The following is a 16,563-nucleotide window of genomic DNA, read 5'->3' as shown; positions in this document are numbered from 1 at the left end:
GCGATGACAAGTGGGCGGGGCCTGAACCCCTAACCCAGAGGAGGCGGGGTTGCCGGAGGCAGGGCTTAGGCGCAGGCTTCCGTAACTAACCCGTTAGGTAAGTGTTATAGCCAAGAGCATAGGCAAACGACGGGAAGAAATTGTGCGGACAAGTGACCAGAACGGGTGTGAACTGCGAGGAAACAGCCGGCTTTGTTTCCGGTGGTCTCGCGTTTGCACATCTGGCGTCCCGGGTGTGGGTGAGTGGGTGTGCGTGGTGCCTAGTGTGCTTTGTTGTCGGATTAGGTCTCCTTTTGCCTTCAAAAATCTCTTCTGTGGATCTTCCTTTGACTGTCACACAAAATATGGAACCTTTGTACTGGCACCCGTGCTACTGCGTAGGGCACCCAGTTCTCTCCACCTTTGGACTTTTGTTCTCTCTTTAACTCGAGTGGGGTCAGCCTCCCAGGAGTTGGTTAACATATCACTGGAGATAAATTCCTTTCCTCAGCCCCCACCCCCTTAGTTCCCGAGTATTAACATAAACCAGTTTAAAAACTAGCTTAGTTTAGGTGGGGCTTCTTCCCCAAAGCGGTCACAAAACGGAATAAGCTGGTCTGATTTGTGCGTGGTCGGACCTCTGTGTCATATGATAAGCAGTGAACCTGTCTAGTCATATACTTAGTGTCATCTCAGGTTAGGGCAAACCTAGAAGGTAATCCGGTCTCTTCACTCAGTTTTGCTCCAAATAACGAACAATTCCCGTCATAAAAAGTCTGATCCTGTGAGCATGTCCAGTCTGTGAAATACTGTGAACTCCAGGACAGGTATGGATGTCCCGTCCACTGCCTGGGAGCACTGGGCATGTCATTTGTGAGGCTCATTACAAAATGAAAATGCAGTGTCACTTGTTGAAAAATCGGGAAAAGTATTAAAGGTCCTAAAATGTAAGCTGTGAAAGGATCATGCTTTGATTGCCACTCAAAATATGGAACCTTTGTACTGACTGGAAGCCAATCCATAGATTCTAGAATATCCAGATCAAACCTAATGAGGTAGTCTGCTTGATAAACAACCCTCGGGCCCTTTCACCCCAAAAGAATAGAACTTGGCCTAAAATTAATCCTTTCTTTTCTTTTGCTAATAACTTGTCTGCCACACCCTTCAGACTAGAAAAAACTTCCATTTATGGCCCATCTCTGGGAGTGCCCTTCTACTTACTGGATGGGATGCTGCCTGGTTCACGGATCTCTTAATAAAGCCAATTAGATCCTCAAATTGACTCATTTGAATTTGTTCTGTAATAGAAGTCAGATGTGTGAAACAGCCCTATCTTCAAAGAGATGCCGGTCTAAGGGGGGAATAAACAAAGCAAACAGATCATCACAGGTATCCTCAATGCTGTGAGATCACTCAATACAAATTCTTCCTTATTGTGCGCTGAAATGTGTCATTCCTTCACTGGTTAACTGGCATATGTGATAAGTTCTGGCTTTGCAGTGTGTTAGATTTGGCTTGAATTCTGTTTCTGCCACTTATAATAGCTGTGGTGTCAGGTAAATACTGTATTCTCTAGCCAGTTCCCTCTTATGAAATGAGGACATCAGCATGGTTGTAAGAGGTTTTGAGAGAATGTAAAGTGCCTAACATAGTGTCTGGTACATAAAATGCAGTTAATAAATAGTTATCAGCGTGGTTACCATAGCTCATTCACCCATTTAGGTATTGCAGTTCCATTTATCCAGCTGGTTCCTATTTCTATTCCCATCTCTAGACCCTACTTCTGGGCCACTGACTCTAAGCAATGGAGTATGAGAGGTAAATGCTGTGTGCCTCCATATGGCCCGCAGCTGTCCTGGAGCCACTCTGAGTTTATATCAGAACCTTTCTATCCCTTTCTCTCATCACCTCTCCAACTCCCACTTCAACACACTCCCACACTGCCTTCTGGGATGTTGGCTTGACTGAAGTTCTACATTTCTAAACCAGTAATTCAGGCTACAGCCCCCCCGGGGTTGGACTTTCTATTTTGGTGAAAAAGTAAACCAAAAAAAAAACTGACCTTTTTAAAGATAGTAAAGGGTGTAAAATTAGGAGATGTTTGATTTAAACTTGAGTCATTATTATTTGTACTAGAAGTAGAAATATCTAGAATGCTTTTATTATCCTCATTATAAATAAATTATATTAATTGAGCAGATTTTGACATGTTCTTAATTAGTACTTGCTGGGTGTATGGTAAAGAAAGTATGATGTTAACACTTGGAAAATCTAAGCGAAGAGTATACAGGAATTATTTATATGTATTTCTGTCCATCTGAAATATTTCTAAAGGGAAAGTTAAAATGTCTAATTCCTAAACAATTATAGATTATTCCATTAAAAATATGTTTGAGGCCCTAGCCAGTTTGGCTCAGTGGATAGAGCATTGGCCTGCAGACTAAAGGGTCCCTGGTTCGATTCCAGCCAAGGATACATGCCCGGGTTTCGGGCTTGATCCCCAGTGTGGGGTGTGCAGGAGGCAGCCAATCAATGATTCTCTCTCATCATTGATATTTCTATTTCTCTCTCCCTCTCCCTTCCTCTATGAAGTCAATAAAAATATATTTTTAAAAATATGTTTGAGATCATCCTATATAATAAAGAACTAAGATGCTAATTAGACCATACAGCAGATGACCTTCCAGACGAAGCCCGAGGTTGTGAGGGCCAGCAGAGGCAGCCAGGCCTGCGAGGGCCAAGCCCCTTGCACGAGTTTTGTGCATTGGGCCTCTAGTTGAATTATAATTATATAGAACTTGGGGCCCATTATCAACAGTTTATCTTTTATTTGGGAGGCAAGAATATGCATATTAATTAAAGTATAATAAAAGTTGGTATTTGATAAAGTACTGAAATAAATGTCAAGTTCTAAGTGTATGCAATAACATATTTGTGGGAGATGTGTAGTTTGAAATTATCATCAAAACTAAAAATTCAGTTTATAAGAAACCCGGGACTCTTTGGAAAAGTTAAAAAGAAACTTTTTTTGAAAGAATTTTTCCAGTGCTGCAGAAGGACCACCTTTCACTTACTGAGTAAGCATGTAGCAGAGACTATTCAGATTAATGAGGTTTTCCATTAACAGTTTTAATGAGAGTTCCAACAGTGCTCTTAGAGACACCCTCAACTTTTGCCTTCATTCCTTGTTGCAACTGGCCTAGAGTGGGATATTCTGCCCACCTTATTACTCTTGTTTGTTTCTTTTGACTTCATTTTATTTATCGCCCTCTGCTTGCACACCTGAACATTTGAGGTAAGATACTAATTTCTGTGAATATATGCCTACTTATTATAAAATATACTTAGCATATATTTTTAAAATATCAAATTATAACTGGTTAGATTATGAGAATAATTAAACATTGAAGCTGTTTACTAAGAAAGTATGTTAATTTGTAAATGAAAATTTGAATTTCAAAAGCTAATCATTAACAGAAGTTTCTATTTCTCTTATTAAATTTTCTTTTTTAAAAGTGATAATCTAAGAAACTTGTTTAATTTTTAGCCTAAATGTCAACTATAGAATAGAAAACACAAATGATCTATCATATAGAAGTACTTGAGCATTCTGTACTGTTATCTTCAACCATTTAATTACTTCAGAAAGCTTAATAACTACTTTTTGTTTCAGGACCTATCGTCCTTAACCCAACCATTGGAAAACCACAAGTTCAATCCAGGCTTATGACTAAAGAAAATGAACCATATGCCCTCTTGGTTTGCCATTTCTTGTCTATTTTAAATGTCAATTATATAAAGTATCAGTATTAAAAGAGATTACTTGGACATTTTGTCACTGGGAATGTTGAATACTAGAAGTTGTGATTGCTTTTCTTTATTTCTATTGATTTTATATATTTTTTATTGATTTTAGAGAGGAAGAAAAAGGGAGAGAGAGAGAGAAATATCAATGATAAGAGAGAATCATTGGTTTGGCTGCCTCCTGCATGTCCCCCACTGGGGATTGAGCCCAGCCCACAACCCGGGCCTGGGCCTTGACCAGGAATCGAACGGTGACCTACTGATTCTTATAGGTTGATGCTCAACCACTGACCCACACCGGCTGGGCGTGGCTGCCTTTCTGTGAGAACAGAAAACTAATGCCCTTTTGCCCCCTTTATGTAACTGAACTCTGAATGTTCATTTCCAGAGCAGCAGCTATTTGTACGTTGGTGCACTGTGAACTCCTATGATAATCAGCCTGCAGTAGTTTTATTTGTGCATCCTCACACGTGAAGAAGAAAATGGCCTGTGCTGAGTATTCTTTTCATATGCCAAGTCTAGAGGAACTTGTTGGAGGTAAGTACAATACTTAAAACTTTTTAAAATTATTCTAAGGAAAAAATAAAAATATTCTAAGATATGATTTACGCAATAGTATTTTCAATACAGAACTCATTTTCCTTTTCAGTACCTGTTCTATACTATTTGTATTGAGAGTCCAAAATTCTGGCCCTTGAAAAAAAATTAAACGCACTATTTGAAGATTCTTGATAATTTTACAGAATGAAAATAAATATAATAATCTACATTTAAGGTTTAAGGGTGTGTAGTGCTCAAAGAATTGCACAATTTTGCTCTATTAACTTTTTATCAGTTACAGTATTCTTTAAACATATAACCTACTATGGAGTATTAATCAGGTTCCCAATATATTATTCCCAACCCCATATGACAAACTGCCAATGAACTTGCTTATATGTTTCTGTCTCCATGTATTTTTTAAAACTTTTTTTAAAAAATATATTTTATTGATTTTTTACAGAGAGGAAGGGAGAGGGGTAGTCAGAAACATTGATGAGAGAGAAACATCTATCAGCTGCCTCCTGCACGCCCCCTACTGGGGTTGTGCCCTGCAACCAAGGTACATGCTCTTGACGGGAATCAAACCCGGGACCCTTGAGTCCGCAGGCTGACGTTCTATCCACTGAGCCAAACTGGTCAGGGCTCCATGTATTTTTAAGTATTTCACCTTGATCAAACAAGAATTTAAGACAGCTTCACAAGATACATTAAGAGGCAAGATAGAAAAGAAAAAGAAAAAATAGGAATATAAAATGAAGACAGAATAATTTTTTAAATGTGTTTTTATTGATTTTAGAGAGAGAGGAAGGGAGATGGATAGAGAGATAGAAACATCGATAAGAGAGAAACATCATCAATAGGCTGCCTCCTGCATGCACTCCTACTGGGGACTGAGCTTGCAACCCAGGTATGTGCCCTGACCAGGAATTGAACCCACCACTTTGTGGTTCCTGGGTCGATGCTCAACCACTGAGCCATACTGGCCGGGTGAAGACAGAATAATTAATCTGAAACCGGAGAGCCTGTCAGAATGCTAACATTTGCTTGACAGCCTTTAGGTTGTATTCTGATGGTAACGCTAAAACCTAACCTTATTTCTCACAGTGTATCTGTCCTGGTAGTTCCTCTTTCGCTCTGATAAGGTTCAAGTCAAGAAGTGGACTCATATTTTACTTGGTTTTGGCTCTCTTACACCTTCCTATTTTTTCTCAAAACTGAATGGCAGCTCATAAACAATTTATATTGCTAGTACTCTTTGCTTGTATTTCTTTTCTATCAATCTGATATGACAGGACAACTGAGGCTAGATTTAGGATGACTTCTTGTTTTTAGAGACCCTAATTCTACAAGACTTAAACTAATGGTTGACACTACTTTCAGAGAAGTTTTTATAAGAACTTTTCATCCTTAAAAATATATTGCTCTTAGATTTATAACATTGAGACATCTGTTTGCTTTTTTACTTTTTTTTTTAAATCTTCACCCAAGGGTATGTTTTTTATTAATGAGAGAGAGAGAGAGAGAGAGAGAGAGAGAGAGAGAAACATGAATCTTTTGCTCCCATACACACCCCAACCAGGGATTGAACCCACAATCTGGGTATGTGCCTTGACCGGCAATGAAACCCACCCACCTTTTGGTGTTTGGGATGGTGCTCCAACAGAGCCACACGGGCCAGAGCACTTTCTTACTTTTTATTGAATCATAATATATCTATAGTAAAGTACACTAATCTTAATTGTACAGCTTGATGAATTTTAACATAATGCCCATGTCACTACCATCAAGATCAAGATATAAAGTATTTCCAGCATTGCAGAAAGCTCCTTCATGTGCTTTCCCAGTCAATATCTGTATGCAAGAGGTAACTACTGTCCTGACTTCTGTCACTTTTAGATTAGTGATCCGTTTTTTATTTTTATTTTTATTTTTTTATTTTTTTTTTAAATATATTTTATTGATTTTTTACAGAGAGGAAGGGAGAGAGATAGAGAGTTAGAAACATCGATGAGAGAGAAACATCGATCAGCCACCTCCTGCACATCTCCCACTGGGGATGTGCCCGCAACCCAGGTACATGCCCTTGACCGGAATTGAACCTGGGACCTTTCAGTCCGCAGGCTGATGCTCTATCCACTGAGCCAAACCGGTTTCGGCAGTGATCCGTTTTTTAAATACATCATATAATATATACTCTTTTGTGTCTTGTCTTTCTCAACCTGTAAGCTTCAAGGAAGTTGTTGCATGTAATTGCTTACTTTCTATCAGTTTAAATATTTACATTTCAATATGTCTTTGGAATCCTCTCCCCAGAAGAAAGGTAGTCCTCACCTGAGTGCAGTGTTTCTCCTCAGTGGTTTATAATCACTATTATTTATACTGGTATTTATGTGTCTTAGTCTACATCAGTGGTTCCCAAACTTATTTGGCCTACCGCCCCCTTTCCAGAAAAAATATTACTCAGCCCCTGGAAATTAATTTTTTTTTAATTTTAATAGCAGTTACTCATCGCCCCCAAATGCACCTGTGGCCATCACCGCCCCCCTGGATCGCTGCAGCGCCCACTGGGGGGCGGTAGCGCCCACTTTGGGAATCACTGGTCTACATGATACCTTTTGATTGACTATGTGCCTAATGTCAAATTGTATTCATTAATAAGATCCCTTCCCCCTCTTTTTTAATTCTACAAGTTTAGATTAGAAGTGTGACACATAAAAAAAGTTGAGGGAAGATTTGATATGTGGTGACAAATTTTTACCTAATGCTAAGTAATCGCTTTCCTTGTCTTTATTAGTTCTGCAGAAGGGGCTAAAGGATAACTTTGCTGATGTGCAGGTCTCTGTAGTTGATTGCCCTGATTTGACTAAGGAGCCATTTACCTTTCCTGTAAAAGGTAAGCAATTTTTGCTATTAATTTTTTTTCCGTCCTAATCTTTTTCTGAAAACAAAATGATTTTTAAGGATTAAAGTATCTACAAATAAGGAAATTGTTTCAACTTTTAGACTAAATTGTGCTTAATTTCTATGCTCATTGTTTTTTTGTGTTGGTCAAATATCATTTTGTACTCTTGTGGAAAGATGGTGTGTTTTACGTACTTTTATAACTTTCATAGGGTAATAATAAATATTTAGTAGGCTAGAATCCTTGCTATTACATGAGAATTTTGTTTTTAAGTGGTCAAGTGACTGTTATGGAAACTTACATAAATATTTATTTATTTATTCAAGATATGAAGAGAACTTAAAAACCTTGAATTTGAATCATCTCTTAAATACTTACATCCTTCAACAAATTTGCCAAGTGATCATCCAGCTCATGTTTAAGTGAAAATAATAGCCCTAGCTGGTTTGGCTCAGTGGATAGAGCGTCAGCCTGCCCAGGTTCAATTCCAGCGAAGGGTACATGCTCGGGTTGCGGGCTTGGTCTCCAATTGGGGGCCTGCAGGAGGCAGCCAACCAGTGATTCTCTCATCATTGATGTTTCAATCTCTCTCTCCCTGTCCCTTCCTCTCTGAAATTAATAAAAAAAAATATTAAAAAATAAAATGAGAATAATCATTACTTAATTATTAATTATTATTAAAGGGAAATTAATATTGGTGGAGTAAATATAATTTGACAGAGTATGATAGATACCTATATCTGATGTCTTAATTTTTACAATAACACTGCAAGGTAAGTACTAGCCCTCGTTTATAGATGTGAAAACTGAAGGATTCAAATCTAGGTCTGCTTCTAAAATACAACTTTCTCCTGCTATACCCTACTGTGATGAAAAATTTGAAGATAAACACTAATATTTATTCACTCTTTTAGTATGCAATTGACATCTTTGTTAAAAAATAGTTTTACATGAAAGTCCTGAACTCTAGTTCTTTCTCTGCCACATTCAGATTTCATTACCCTGGGAAAGTTAATTAATGTACCTGGGGCTCATGGGGGATTTAAATGTCCTTTTGGGGATGGCGGGGGGGGTGTCTTTCCAGTTTAAACAGTCTTTGATTTTAAGTAGACCTGTAAATTCTAGAAGTTTTGTGTGCCACATGGCAATTTATCTTCACACCTTGGAAGCATTTAGTGCAATGCTTTTTTATAGCTATGTTTCTTCCAATTTTTAGAGTAATACATTTTCCCCCAATTTAAAAAAATCAAATAAATAGCCAAAACCGGTTTGGCTCAGTGGATAGAGCGTCGGCCTGCGGACTGAAAGGTCCCGGGTTCGATTCCGGTCAAGGGTATGTACCTGGGTTGCGGGCACATCTCCAGTGGGAGATGTGCAGGAGGCAGCTGATCGATGTCTCTCTCTCATCGATGTTTCTAGCTCTCTATCTCTCTCCCTTCCTCTCTGTGGAAAATCAATAAAATATATTTTTAAAAAAAATCAAATAAATAAAAAATCAGAAATCACAGAGGGTACAAAGAAAAAAATGTTTAATCTTAATTCTGTCATCCAAAGGGTTATACTTTGAACAAGAGGTTTCTGGTCAATAACTTATGAGTCTTTAAATTACAATACTAAGGAAGTCAGATATGTATATACGACCTTTCATAAACATAGTTAGGCACTTTCTACATGAACTGATCTTGCTCATGTCCCCAGTGACCTTGGTATGTTTACTAGAATTATTTTATCTCTACATACTTCATACTTTTTGCCCATTGTTACCTGACACTCTCTCTCCCCTTGGTTCTCCCCTCTCCTTTGTTCTTTTGCCTCGTCTTTCTTGGTGTCTTTCCTACCTCTGTGTTTTTCTTTTCTTCCTCATTTCTCCTGATTTCTTCTCTTTCTAGCAGGCTCTTAAATTTGGATGTTTTCCAGAATTCTTTTCTCAAACTCTTCATATTCTGTACAATCTCTCTTGGATTGTCCATTTACCCCTGTGGTTTTAATGACTATTTGGATACAACAACTTTGAAATCCGTACATGTTGCCTAGATCTCTTTTTTTGTTAGCTGTGGATCAGTAAGTCCAGCTATCATATACAGGACATCTCCACCTATATATGCTAAGGACAACTTGAGGTCTACATGTCTAAAGTTTAACTCATCATATTTGCCTATTCTTTCTTTGTTCTTTTTCTGAATTTCCTTTTCATCTCTACAAGTCACCATTTTTAGCCATTACTTGTCTCTTCTCTGAACTACTAAAATAGTACTCCATTGGTGGTTTCTCTAAACGTCAGCATTACTGACACTTACGATAAAGAGTCTTATCCATGAGTAATTTCTGCTGATCCCATGGAAAACATGTACAAAATAGCTAATTATAAATGTAACCTAAAAGAATTGTGTACATCTACAATATGCATAGCTGAAGAAACAGAGCAATTATATCTACTATGTAATGCTATTAGTATGAAACTGATAAAACTACTTTTTCTCAGACAAAAGATAATTATTTTCCACTCTACATTAAAAATAAAAGTCTTCTCCCAAACTGTGTCTAGCTGTACCTGTGATGTTAATTACAAATGTAAGTGGAGCCCTGCCCAGGCGGCTCAGTTGTTTGAAGCGTTGTCCCATACACCAAAAGGCTGCAGGTTCGATTCCCGGTCAGGGCACATACCTAGGTTGCAGGTTCAGTTACCAGTTGGGGTGTGTATAGGAAGCAACCAATCCATGTTTCTCTCTCACACTGATGTTCCCTTCTCTCTCTCTCTCTTTTCCTCTCTCTCTAAAAATCAATGAATATATCCTTGAGTGAGGATTAAAAAAAATGAAAGTAGAAAGTTCCTAGCATCTGAAGTTTACCACGAATTACTTGTCATTTTTATAAACAACCTTAGGAAAAAACAAGTTTGACAAGAGGATTTCATATATGGATTTCTAAAAGAACTAATATTGTATTTTACCACAGTAAAATATTTTAAGTTAAAATTCAATTTTAGCTAAACATCTCCCCAACCACCAAAAAACCCCCACGAATTTTTAAAGGAATAGGTAACTATAGACAAGTTAAATTATAGAAACCTCATCCAATCCAGGTTTTGGCCCCAATTCTAACCCTTTCCCTATAATCAACTGTATATTATCTTTATGCTACCAGCTATAGCAAGGCATGCTTTGTTATGACAGTATTAGAGCCATAGGTAGTTAGAATAGTACATGGGTCCTAGCTATTTACATCTTCCAACCCCTACTATTTGTAAAACTATGAAAATGGGAAAGTTATCTACTCGTAATACATTAAACCAGTGTTTTCTGGCATTTTATAGTAATTGCATTAGATATTTGCCTAAATTTGATTTTTTTTTTTTAGGAATCTGTGGGAAAACTAGAATTGCAGAAGTAGGAGGTGTGCCTTACTTATTGCCTCTTGTAAATAAAAAAAAAGTAAGTGTACTTTTACTCTTCGCATTTACATGAAGATTGTAGAATCTGGGTTGATTCCTCTTATTAGAACATCATTGACCAATGTGGCAAGGAATTGTTGATGGACTCAGTCGTAAAAGTAAACCTGGGAATTTGTATAAATTATTATTTAAATAATACTGTTTTCCTTTTATATAGGTTTATGATCTAAATAAGATTGCAAAAGAAATCAAGCTTCCTGGAGCTTTTATTCTTGGAGCGGGGGCAGGTCCATTTCAGTCTCTTGGGTTCAATTCTGAGGTCAGCACATATATAATTATTTTATTTTATGTATTGATTAGACATTTGGTCTGCCTTTCCTTCCCTATCAGAAATCTTAACTTTCTGGATGAATTGTAAGTGGTTAATATCATGTCTCTTTACAGATTTGCTACTATTTGATACAGTTTTGGATTATAGCACATGCTCCAACTGATGCAACTATAATAGGGCACTAACCGCTAATTTCAGATTTTCTTAAGGTATAAACTCATTCTTAGGTGAGTCCAAGGTCCAACTGTGGTCTACTGTGGATCTGGATTGTGAAAGATTTTAATCCTTATACATCAGAGGATTTCAGCTTCTCCATAAATCTTTACTTTTGGTACAAGAACAGCTTTCTATCAGAAGATGAGTGGAATATTTAATGATCTAGTCAACACCCCTTTTCTGAACAAATTGTAGAAACCTACCCCAGTAGTATGATTATTTACAAAAAGTAATATCTAGTACTGTGAATGTCAATATATTTCTAACATAAAAATAGCACTGTTTCTTCACATCTCATAAACAGAAGAGTGAATGACATCTTCAATGTGCCCATTGTCTCACAACCTTTACAGATATGACCATTAGTCAATAATCAAGTTCTTTTGTAGAATCAATATAATTTTCCTACTGTTCAAGGAAAAAAAATTTAATTAAACATTTTAAATAAAGTAAATGTTACAATGTAATAGGAACACTGTAAGAAATACTGTAAACATTTTATAAAATGTTTTTTCAGCTTTTTTATATTTGTAAATCTTTTAACATTTTGTTTTGAATCTAAAATTAAAAGTTCATATTTCATGTCTTCTTAGTATTGAAATAAAATGTCTTAAAATATAGGATAAAATTCTGTCATATTATTCAAAATATCCTGTTTGCAAAGAGATAGGAAGATTGACTAATTTTACTTAATTTACTTTTCTTTTCAGTTTATGCCAGTTATTCAAACAGAAAGTGAACACAAACCTCCTGTGAATGGAAGTTACTTTGCCTGCATTAACCCTGAAGATGGAGGGTGCCTACTAGAGAAATACAGTGAGAAATACCATGATTATGGGTGTGCATTACTGGCTAACCTTTTTGCCAGTGAGGGCCAACCTGGAAAGGTGATTTTGTCCATAAAAACACAGTGTTCTCAGAAGTTCTCAGCTAAAAATTTGAACTTTTACTGCCACCACAAATATGGTTTTCTAATAAATATCCTTGCCTAAGTCAAAGCTCTTTAGCCCGGCTGATTGTAGCTCAGTGGTTGAGCGTTGGCCTGTGAACCAAGAGGCCACTGTTGGATTCCCGGTCAGGCACATGCCCACGTTTCGGGCTCAGTCCCCATTGTGGGGCATGCAGGAGGCAGCCGATTGATTACTCTCTCTCATCATTGATGTTTCTGTCTCTCTCTCCCTCTCCCTTCCTCTCTGAAATCAATAAAAATACATATATTTTTTAAAAAGCAGCTCTTTTAATAACCCAGTTATGAAAGATTCAGAGAGTACTACAGGTAGAGAGAAACTCTCATTTAAAACTGAGGTTAAGAATATTTAGTAAGCAATACTCTTCTTTTTAGGAACTATAAGGTATCAGGATATCCATATGGGGAGTGAGTTAGTCAAATAGATGAACCATGTAGCTGATAATGTCTACCTATAATTAGAATCTATGCAATTTGTTCATTCCTGACTGATCAAACATTGAATGAATTAGATAGAAATGATGGTAGCAAAATATTGTAGCAAGATGGAGGTAAGAAAAATTAATGCCTCACTTCAGATTTACTTCATGTTAGAACACAAAAGGATGATTTCAGTTTTAGCTTTGAGAACGCTTAGATTTTATAATAAGTACAGATAGCTGCTTCAGCTACCTTGAGAAATGAGGTAGTGAAGTAAAAATACCTAATTAAGTGAAGATAACCTAAGTCCAGAATTTAAAGGAAGTGACAAAAATGTAATCATTTTCCCCTCCCCTGCAATTAAATAATCCAGTCATGGAAGATTCAGAAAGTACTGCAGGCAGAGTGAAAGTCTCATTTCAAACTGAGGTTAGGAATAACACATAGTAAGCAATACCCTTTCAGCCAGGGAATTCTCAACCCTTGACAATCTTGACATGTAATGATAAGAATCTCTGGAGTTCAGTGAAGGATTTAGCCATAACTCTCAGTCCAAGAAAGCATGACTAAAAATTATTATTAGAGTAAATGTTCTATCACACACACACACACGTATATCTGTATTGATATGTGGGTGCTCTAAGCAAAAATGTGAATATTTGCTTAATGGCATTATATTGTATAATGTTTCTCTTTGGTAGATATTTACATAAAATTTTGCACTTTAGAACAATGGTATGCATATTTGTGTCCTCTCTAGGTCATTGAGGTGAAAGCCAAAAGAAGAAATGGAAAACTTAATTTTGTGACTTGCATGAGACAGACTCTTGAAAAACATTATGGAGATAAGCCTGTAGGGATGGGAGGTACTTTCGTAATTCAGAAAGGAAAAGTGAAGACTCACGTTATGGTAAGGGGCCTGTGGAGTGTGAGTGCATGCATTTGTGAATATGTATGTGTGTGCATGTGCTTAAGATCTTAAGGATTTTTTTTTTTTTTTTAAGATCTTAAGGATTTTTTTTAATGCACATTGAGAATTTTACCTTTAAAGACATTCTAAATAAATAATTTTACTAGATTGTATTACTTTAAAATTTAAATGACAAACAATACTGTAAATCATATTGTACAATGACGTCTAGCTAGAGTCATGTTAATGTATTAGAACTTTCTTTTCAATGTCTTTAGTTTTCAGATCAAGATAGATGTGAGTATAAGCCTGAGAAGCTGATTATTACTTTGCCAGAATCCCATACTTAATACATAGACTTTACTCTTAGAATGGTTGTAGTTTGGGGAAAAGATCTCATGAAAATTACAATCTATGGCTAAATATAATAAGTTTATAAGACATTAAGTATGGAATACTATTTGAAGACAGATCCAGGGCATTTGGGACTTTTAATATAATTTTTGATAGGTGAATGAATCAATGAAGTGATGTTATCAGTAAAGCCATTAGAAAATGTATTGTTTTAATGGTTTTTTTATCCTGTTATTTTTAAATGGCATGCCAGCTGACCCTGCAAAGAAACACATTTGTGAAACTAATTACTTTTCCAAATTATTTACAACAGAATTATAGATAAATCTATTTGTAAATACCAAATTATTATATGATAGGTACAACTATTGTCGGAAATAGATGTACCAAAAAAATATATATATATTCAAAGGAAAGGAAATCAGTATCTTGAAGGGATATATATATACTCCTGTGTTCACTGCAGCATTAGTCACAATAGCCAAGTTATGAAAACAGTATATATATATATGACTCAAAAAAGAAGGAAATCCTGTCATTTATGATAATATGGATGAATTTGCAGGACATTATACTAAGTGAAATAAGCCAGACAGAGAAAGATAAATTTGCATGATATCACCTATATGTAGAATCTATATGGTGATTGTCAGGGGTTTGGGAGTGATGACAGGGGAAATGGAGAGAAGTTGGTCAAAGGGTACAAACTTCAGTTATAAGATGAACGAGTTCACCCAGCCAGTGTGCCTCAGTTGATTGAGCCTCTGGTCATATACCAAGAGGTCACCAGTTCGATTCCCATTCAGGGAGTGTGTGGGAGACAGCCGATCAATGTTTCTCTCTCTCTCTTTCCCTCTCCCTCTCTCTCTAAAAACCAATTTAAAAAAAGATGAACAAGTTCTAGAAACTAATGTACATAATGGTAAATATAGTTAATAAAAAATATTGTGTACTATAGGATGACACATAAGATTAGGATGAGGATATACTCACAGGAAAACAGGCTACAAAAAGTAAAAATACATTAATAGACTCATTCCTTCATTTATTCATTCATACATTTTAGTGTGTACACACTGATTGGTGATCCTTTTAAAAATTAAGGTATATAACTTTAGATGCCAAAAATAGTCAACACAATGTATAAGAACTCTTAAACTTTTTAACTTAATATAAAATTTTAATTCTCAAAAATATTCAGTATGTTTACCTGTTTAATGATCTTTTATTGTAGCCTAGAGAATTTTCTCCCTGCCCATTGAACTCTGATGAAGATGTGAATAACTGGTTGCATTTTTATGAGATGAAGGCTCCTTTGATTTGTCTGCCAGTTTTTGTCTCCAAAGACCCAGTAAGTCTGTGTCTGTCTTTTATATTGTAGTATACCACAATGAGATGCTCAAGTTTTAGGATGTTTTTTTTTTTAATTTGACATTTTTTGTGTTGTTATTTAAGAACTAGGAATTATCTTGAAAGATAAGGAAGCAGGTGGCTAGCAATCTTGAGTTAGGCAGAGCAGATTTACCTTTGAGAAAATGAAGGCACAGGCATTTTAAATAATACCCAAAGTCATGTTATTAAATAGTAGAATTACAACATGACTCATTGTATTTGCTGTTTATTATACTGTTCATTATATTCTAATACTATACACTAGGAAAAATATTGTACTATAGATCAATTCAAAGTAAATATCTACCAAAATACTGGCTAGTGATATCTTTTGATCCAATGATTACATGCCTAGAAATTTATCTTTAAATATTTGCATAAGCGTGTAAAATTATTAATTACAAGGTTATTCATGACAGAATTGCTGTAAGAATAGAATAACTGGAAATAATCTAAACATCAGTTGGAAAGTGGCATATACATACAATAGAATATAAGGAAACTCTTTTATGATTTGATATACAAAGATCTCAAGCTATATTGTTAAATAAAGAAAAATAATATGTACAGAGTACTATTTGAGTGAAAAAAATAAATAAATCTTTCTGGAAGGATATGGAAGAAACTGCTTACATTAGTTGCCTGCAAAGAAAGGAAGTGAGTGGTGAGGGCAAGAAATGGAAAGATGTATTTTACTGAATATATCCTTTTGAATCATATGAATGTATTACCTACTTAAACAATAAAATAAAAACTACCATAATATAAATTTAAAAGGTCTCCCTCCCCCTTAAGTAAATTCTGTTCAAAATAATTTGAATATTAACAGATGGTTTGTCTGTTGTTCTAGGGGTTTGATTTGCGATTGGAGCACACTCACTGTTTCAGTCATCATGGAGAAGGTGGACACTACCATCATGACACTACCCCAGATATAGTGGAGTATCTTGGCTACTTCTTACCTGCAGAGTTTCTCTATCGCATTGATCAACCAAAAGAGACTCATTCATTTGGGCGGGATTAAGTCAACTGCTACTCATCTAGAAAAAGAAATGATTAACTAAGTTAATTAATTGATTAACTCAGGAATTGATGCAAATATAAAATCCAACAGAAATTATCTCACTACTTAAACTCTATATTTTTGGCCTTTGAAATGAAAGGTATGTTGACATTATGCTGTGTTGTTTCATAGGTCTATCTGAAAAAGTTTATTGGGAACAAAGATACATAATAGAGATATTCATCCTTTTTTTCTAAAAATCAGTCTTGCCGAAACCTGTTTGGCTCAGTGGATAGAGCGTCGGCCTGCGGACTGAAAGGTCCCAGGTTCAATTCCGGTCAAGGGCATGTA

The 16,563-nt window shown here is 36.0% G+C and overlaps 1 protein-coding gene across 5 annotated transcripts; it reads left to right on the top strand.

Annotated features, from left to right (window-relative positions):
• The first annotated feature begins 23 nt into the window (after window positions 1-23).
• CUNH11orf54 (chromosome unknown C11orf54 homolog) lies at window positions 24-16,334 on the top strand. Of its 5 annotated transcripts, XM_070425856.1 has the most exons (10): window positions 2,670-3,274; window positions 3,653-3,738; window positions 4,172-4,320; window positions 7,121-7,219; window positions 10,586-10,659; window positions 10,837-10,938; window positions 11,877-12,053; window positions 13,314-13,463; window positions 15,052-15,168; window positions 16,060-16,334. In XM_070425856.1, the coding sequence occupies exons 3-10, from the start codon at window positions 4,266-4,268 to the stop codon at window positions 16,231-16,233; spliced, it is 948 nt and encodes a 315-aa protein (XP_070281957.1). In that variant the 5' UTR covers window positions 2,670-3,274; window positions 3,653-3,738; window positions 4,172-4,265; the 3' UTR covers window positions 16,234-16,334. The 5 variants fall into 5 exon arrangements, with proteins under 5 accessions (XP_070281958.1, XP_070281960.1, XP_070281959.1 ...); XM_070425857.1 differs by lacking the exons at window positions 2,670-3,274; window positions 3,653-3,738 and adding an exon at window positions 24-97; XM_070425859.1 differs by lacking the exons at window positions 2,670-3,274; window positions 3,653-3,738 and adding an exon at window positions 67-97 and having other exon boundaries at window positions 4,177-4,320.
• The last annotated feature ends 229 nt before the right edge of the window (window positions 16,335-16,563 follow it).

Source organism: Myotis yumanensis, unplaced genomic scaffold (genome assembly GCF_028538775.1).
Source record: "Myotis yumanensis isolate MYYU_CA2020_CCGP unplaced genomic scaffold, mMyoYum1.0.hap1 SCAF_10, whole genome shotgun sequence".
NCBI lineage: Eukaryota > Metazoa > Chordata > Mammalia > Chiroptera > Vespertilionidae > Myotis > Myotis yumanensis.
The sequence above is the reverse complement of the archived record's forward strand: the minus strand, read 5'-3'. Positions and strand labels throughout refer to the sequence as shown.

Excerpts from the sequence above, each read along its gene's own strand:
- CUNH11orf54 (XM_070425857.1), top strand. The coding sequence starts at position 4,266 with ATGGCCTGTGCTGAGTATTCTTTTCATATGCCAAGTCTAGAGGAACTT. Across the intron at positions 7,220-10,585 it reads ATTTACCTTTCCTGTAAAAG|GAATCTGTGGGAAAACTAGA; the intron begins GTAAGCAATTTT and ends TTTTTTTTTTAG. Across the intron at positions 15,169-16,059 it reads TTTTTGTCTCCAAAGACCCA|GGGTTTGATTTGCGATTGGA; the intron begins GTAAGTCTGTGT and ends CTGTTGTTCTAG.